Source organism: Castanea sativa, chromosome 1, assembly GCF_040712315.1.
Source record: "Castanea sativa cultivar Marrone di Chiusa Pesio chromosome 1, ASM4071231v1".
Lineage (NCBI taxonomy): Eukaryota > Viridiplantae > Streptophyta > Magnoliopsida > Fagales > Fagaceae > Castanea > Castanea sativa.
The window spans coordinates 54,291,995-54,298,961 of record NC_134013.1 but is presented as its reverse complement, the minus strand read 5'-3'; the positions used below and the strand labels follow the sequence as shown (position 1 = coordinate 54,298,961).

General features: G+C 37.5%; 2 protein-coding genes across 2 annotated transcripts; both read right to left on the bottom strand.

Annotated features, from left to right (window-relative positions):
- Nucleotides 1-2,222: 2,222 nt before the first annotated feature.
- Nucleotides 2,223-2,600, bottom strand: LOC142629904 (uncharacterized). Its single transcript, XM_075803956.1, has one exon. The coding sequence runs from the start codon at nt 2,598-2,600 to the stop codon at nt 2,223-2,225; it is 378 nt and encodes a 125-aa protein (XP_075660071.1).
- A 1,434-nt stretch (nt 2,601-4,034) lies between these two features.
- Nucleotides 4,035-6,330, bottom strand: LOC142629896 (uncharacterized). Its single transcript, XM_075803947.1, has 5 exons — nt 5,784-6,330; nt 5,516-5,670; nt 5,345-5,401; nt 5,051-5,105; nt 4,035-4,594 (listed from the first exon to the last, which is right to left on the bottom strand). Exons 1-5 carry the CDS (start codon nt 6,328-6,330, stop codon nt 4,035-4,037), a joined length of 1,374 nt encoding a protein of 457 aa, XP_075660062.1.
- Nucleotides 6,331-6,967: the final 637 nt, after the last annotated feature.

Sequence of the window (6,967 nt, the reverse complement as noted above, 5' to 3'; positions counted from 1 at the left end):
CCTGCACCACGTACCATTTTTTTTAATGAAGTGAGCTAACTGCTAACGTAACTGAATTTTTTGAATATTCACTTTTTTTATTTTTATTTTTTATGAATAATTAGAATATCCACTTTGTTAAAAGAATCAGGATTGGTATGCCGATGGTTTTATATATTTAGGTAGAAATTGTTGTGACTTGTGTTTATAATTAAGGGCTTAAAATTAAAAATAAGAAAATGAGAAAAGTAAATGAAATTCATTTTCATTTTTTTTTTTAGAAATTCGAAATTACATTGTAGTGGAATGAAAAACACAAATTATAAGGTTTTATTTCTTGGTTACAATCTAAAAATTTTTTGGATGGCCTTGATTTCTGGTTAGATTCTTGAAAAGGTGCAAATCTATTTGTTAGGCTCGCCACAAAATGATCCATGGATTTTGACAATGGTAGACCGTAATACCTGTAAGCTCATTTCCAATTGCTTCCACTTCAATTAAGCTTTCCCCTGCTATTACCAAGCGGTTGTGGTAGTAGCTGGGTTTTGAGGTGGGAAGAGAGCAATCCTAAGAGCATGAGCATTTACGGTAAAAAATTTAAAAAAATATTAAAATATTACTTTATCTATTTTAACAACTTAAATTATAAAATTTTGAACGTTAACAAATAATCCTGATGCCAGACTATTGGAGGCGAGTGGTGTGATACCAGAATTTTTCAACATCAAAACACTTATATTTTTTACCATTTCATTTAAATATTATATTTTTATTCTTTCTTTCTATTTCTTTCTCTCTTTTCATCTTCTTCTCACTTCTTTGAAGCAAACCAACCAATAAACTCAACTCCCTTTCTTCTCTACCCAGCAAACCCACACCGCCAGCCATTGCCTCTGAAAAAAAAAAAACCAGCTACCCACCAACCACAACCCACTAGCCAGTAACCCACTCAACAACCGCAACTCCAACCACCAAAACCACAACCAAATCATAAACTCAAACCCACGACTGCATCACCACCACCAGCCACCGTTGAAATCAAAAACCCCCCTGCAAACCAATTAAAATCCACACTACCACCGCGACCCACAATGCATAACCAGCGCCACAACTTCGACAAACCCATAACCACACAACCCAGCAAACCCAGAGGTCTCAATCTCACAAATCCATACTAACGGTGGCGGCGATGACAAACCCAATCTAGCCACAAGTGACGACCACCACCACACCCAAAGAGAGAGGATTTTAATGGAGTGATGCAGTAATGGAGAACCAAAGGAAAAGATGGGAGTAATGGAGAGAATCAAAGGTGAAAAAATGGAGGGGCTGGGCATGGGCGATAGAAACAAAGGAGAAGATGACACAGTTGAAAGAAGAAATGATTAAATAAAAGAGAAAAAAGGCTGGTTTAGGCAAAACCAAATAAAATAATAGTTTTTATTTATAACTTCTAGCTACAGTAGGTTGTCATCTTTGACAACCTACTGTAGCTCCATTGCTATTTTTTTTTTTTTTTTATTTAAAGTATACCTCCTTTGCTGTAGCCTGCATTTAGCGTTTGTGTAACAACCTTACCGTGAATGCTCTAATGTGAATGTCTCTAACTCTTTTTATAAGTCCTAACGTGTAATGTATCGTGCGGCACTTTTGCAATCTAATTAAAGAAATTAAAATATAAAATAAATTATAATGAAAGGTAAATTTGTAAGGCACGTGAAGTTGATATGTCAAAATTTTAATTTTAAAAGGATAGCAAAAAGTTGAAAGTTTTGATTTTATAACAAGTAGTTGTTAACTCGTTCAATGCACGAGATAATTAAATAAAAATTAAAAATATTTATTTTGCATAAAGGTCTATGACTTGATTTAAAAAAAAATGTATAACTTGAACATGAATGAAAATAAGTAATTTTTTGTTCAATATAATGGTTTAAAAAAATTCTTTTTTATTTTATATCATAGGTTTCACATAACACATCTCTGTGTAGGTTATTTTATGATGATGACTTCACACAATACTCAACGGCAATTAAATCTACTATCCACCACCAATCTAATTTATGTTATCTTGATAGTAGATTTACAAATTGCATTCTCATATCCTCCATCATTTAGAAGGTAATTAAAATAATGATTGTATGTAATGTATAAATTATATTCTTTTACAATATAAAATTATTAAAATAAGATCTAATATTCTGGATTTTTTTTTTTTTTTTTAAAATGGAACATTCATCTATTTATATCATAAGAGAGTCTTGATACAAGGCATTCATAGCTAGTGGAGGTGAATCCTCCATCCAAAACACATCCTCAAAAATATTCCTAGCATGCTGTGCAAGAGCATGAGCTGCCCTATTCCCCTCTCTCCTTATGCAATTGAAATTAACCCAATGCAACCCAAGAACCAAATGACGAACATCATCCACTACATTGCTTAACAAAGACAGATCAGCCATTGAAGAAGACATTTCTCTCATTACATTACAGTTGTCCCCTTCAACCACAAGCTCTAAAAATCCAGCATCAGTGGCGAACTCCACTACCTTTCTGCATGCCAACAGCTCTGCTTCTTCACTATTGCTCACAGGTGGCCCTCTTGCCATCATCACTGCCATCACCTCACCTTTGTCATTTCATATAATAGCACCGAATCCAGAGCTTTGAGTTTCCATGAACACAGCTGCATCAAAGTTTAATTTGAAGATTGAAAGTGGGGGCGGTTTCCATACTTCACCAACAGATTGTATTGCATCATCAACATGCAGTTGGTCCTGAGAAGCCCGATTTTCCTCCAAGTACTCCACAACTCTCTTGCATAACCAATTTGGATCTTGAATCTTACCCCCGTGCAACAACTTATTTCTTTGATTCCAAATAAACCACGCCTAAACTAAAAACACTTCCATCTCCTACAGAGAAAGCCGACTCAGCAAGTACTCCATCAGTTCAAGCATATTAGCTTGGCCATGCAAACACTTTTGCAATTTCAATAAGCTTCTAGCCCACACATCCGTAGCAACCTCACAATCCCACAATGCATGTATATTTGATTCAGGGAACCTTGTGCAATTTAAACATACATTATCATGAATAATTCTTCACTTTGCAAGGTTCAATCATGTTGGCAATATCTCATGACATGCCCTCCACCCAAACACCTTAATCTTACTAGGAATTTGTAGTTTCCATAGAGCAGTCCCTACATTTTTCCTTACACAGCCACTGGAATTCTCAGTCCACTCTTCACCCCTTTGAATCTGCACAGCCACCTTGTATGCCGATTTTACTGAAAACCTCACATTCTTGTTATACATCCAAAATATTGTATCTGGTACATGTCGACGACTCAACAAAATTCTGCATATCGCCTTAGCATCTTCAATGTGAAACATATACATGATCAACTCTCTTCTCCACAAATGTAGGTCCAGATCAATGAGGTTAGCCACCAACAATCCTTCAGTTTCTTCATTGGCTAGGTATAGTACTTTAATTTTTGGATAATTTGGGATCCACCTATCCACATGAACTCTAATGGAAGAACCATTCCCAACTCTCCAAGAACACCCATTTTTAAGAATAGGGAGTGCCAACATTATACTTCTAAATACAAAAGAACAATTAGGGGTATTACTACTAAAATATACTGAAGACTTCTCCAGGTTGATACTTTGACCCGAGGCTTGAACATAGGTTCAACGTATCTCAGCAACCACTTCCATTTCAATTTGAGTTGCTCAACAAAATAGCAATGAGTCATCAGCAAATAAAAGGTTGGTGATTTTAGGTGCTCTTCTACAAACAGAAACTCCATGAATTCTCCCCTCCAATTCTGCCTTAGCCAACAAAGAAGTGAATCCTTCTGCACATAACAAAAATAAATAAGGTGAAAGAGGATCTCCTTGATGGATTCCTCTTGATGGGTGTATATTGCCATTTGCTTTGCCATTAATGAGAATAGAAAAAGAAGGTGTTGTGACACAGCTCATCAACCTATCAATCCACCTTTCTGGGAACCCTAACTTATACATAATTTCCTTCAAAAAAGGTCACTCTACAAGATCATATGCCTTACTGATATCAAGCTTCAGTGCTAGAGATCCTTTTTTAGCTTTCTTCCTACAATGCATGGTGTGTAAAGTTTCGTAAACCACCAGTACATTATCTGTGATGAGGCGAACAGGCATAAAGGTACTTTGAGTGAGAGATATGATCTGGGGGAGAACCTGCTTCAGCCTATTTGCCAAGACCTTAGATATAATTTTATAAATTACATTACACAAGCTAATAGATCTAAACTTAGACATCTTCTCAGGGTTCTTAACTTTAGGAATAAGAACAATATTGGTATGATTAATATCAAGCACCATGTTACCAGAATTTAAAAAATATAACACAGCCATAGTTATAGTTTCACCCACCACATGCCAAAATTTTTGATAGAAAAGAGCATCCATACCATCATGTCCAGGAGCTTTTGTTGGTCCCATTTGGAACAACGCCACTACCACTTCCTTAGCACTAAAATTATTAGACAACATCTGCTGCATTTCAGGGGTCACCATACTAGAAACTGCATTTAGACATTCTTCCATCTGATCACATGAACCTGCACAAAATAAATTATCAAAATACCTTGCAACTACATTGACTATATCCTCTATGTCCTCCACCCATTGGCCCTCTCCATTTTTTACCCCCTTTATATGGTTTCTCCTCCTCCTTTAGCTTTCTTTGGAATGAAAATATTTTGTATTTTTATCCCCATATTTCAGCCAAGGAATTCTTGACCATTGAGCCCAATAAATCTCTTGCTTCAACAATAAATCATCCAACCTTTTACTCACCTCCAAATATTCTGCTTTAGTCCTTTCAGTAGTTTTGGCCTCAATAAGAATATCAATCTATTTCTGTAGTTTTTTAATTTCCTCCTCATTTAGATCTGTTTTGGTTGTCCCCCATGTCATCAAATTCGCTCCATATGACTTGATTTTCTCCTTAATTGAAGCTAACCCCACTTCACCATTCCCATTCGCATGCAGTGCTTAATTCACCATCGCCTCACAATCTTCCCACAGAAGCCAGGATTCCTCAAATTTGAACCATCTAATTACATGAACCTGCACAAAATAAATTATCAAAATACCCTGCAACTACATTGACTATATTTTCTATGTCCTCCACCCATTGGCCCTCTCCATTTTTTACCCCCCTTTATATGGTTTCTCCTCCTCCTTTGGCTTTCTTTGGAATGAAAATATTTTGTATTTTTATCCCCATATTTCAGCCAAGGAATTCTTGACCGTTGAGCCCAATAAATCTCTTGCTTCAACGATAAATCATCCAACCTTTTACTCACCTCCAAATATTCTGCTTTAGTCCACTCAGTAGTTTTGGCCTCAATAAGAACATCAATCTGTTTTTGTAGTTTTTAAATTTCCTCCTCATTTAGATCTGTTTTGGTTGTCCCCCATGTCATCAAATTCGCTCCACATGACTTGATTTTCTCCTTAATTGAAGCTAACCCCACTTCACCATTCCCATTCGCATGTCGTGCTTCATTCACCACCGCCTCACAATCTTCCCACAGAAGCCAGGATTCCTCAAATTTGAACCATCTTTCCTTTCTCTGTCTCTGCCTATGATAGCTCTGAGTCTGAAGAACAATAGGTAGACGATCTGATGCTGGGAAGAAAGATGGGTAACAGTGCTCAACTGATGCTTCTCCCTCCACTCCTTTGTTGCTACAGCTCAGTCAAAGTGGATTTTTGTGTTTGCACCACCCGGCCTCTTATTACTCCAAGTAAATGGATAGCCTCTATAACCCAAATCTTCAAGTTGACATAACTCCAAGGCTTCTCTAAACGCATCCACCTGTGCTGAGTGTGCAGGTCGCTTGCTTTGTTTTTCTGATGCATGGAGAAAAGCATTAAAGTCACCAATACAAAGCCAGGGTCCATCCGCATACGTTTTCAAATGAGCTAGTAGTTTCCATGACTTCTCTCGTTGATTTGTTTCTGGCCAGCCATAACAGCCTGTCATAAACCATACGAAGCCATCATCCTCTACAACCTTAGCTAGTATATATTTTGCTGTAAAATTAATAACCTCCAATGATACCTCATTCTTCCAAATTAGTGCAATACCACCTCCTGAATCCAGATTTTTGGCAATAATCCAATTGGGAAAAGGTAGATTATCATAAAGCTTCTCAAATCCTTCCTTATCCAGCCTTGTTTCCATAAAAAAACATACATTGGGAGTTTGTTCCCTCATAATTTTGCGAAGGTTTCGACTTGTCCAAGGGTTCCCAAGCCCTTGGTAGGTCCAACTTAAAAGCCTCATTGCTCTCGGCAAAGGTGGCTCTCCACCCTCATCGATATCTCATCATTACTAGCTCCATCAATTTTCCCACGCTTCAAAGATGGTGCATCGTGATTCATATCCAAGCTTAACATGACTTTCTGATTTGCCTCCCTTTTCCAAGTGTAGGTAACGCTAGGCTTCTAGAAATCCACTCAGCCCAAAATCCATTCGGTTAATTCTAGTCCAATTGGATTTGGGTCGAGATAAGGATAGCTCATTAGACTTTGAGTTTATCTGGTATTCCTTACCTCCTTTCGAATTCAAAGTAGAGATCTCATCCAATCCAGCTGTTATAGAGATTGACATGCCTTCCCTCACAATAGGATCAGATTCTTCGTTTGAGTTATCCTTTACACTCCCAGAGATAATCCCTACTTTCACAGCATTATCATCCTTCACGTAAGCATAATTTCCTTATCCATGCTTTCAAACTCCTGGAATTCAGGGGCAGGTCCTAGAATCACGGCTTTCCCTTTATCGGGTTTGACATTGTCACTTCGATCACCTAAGTCACCTGTTTTCTCTGCCACCTCTGGTCTCCACCTACCATGCATCGAATTGTTCTTTGTTTGCCTCGGCATATCCCCTATATCATTCGTTGCACCCCACACAACAT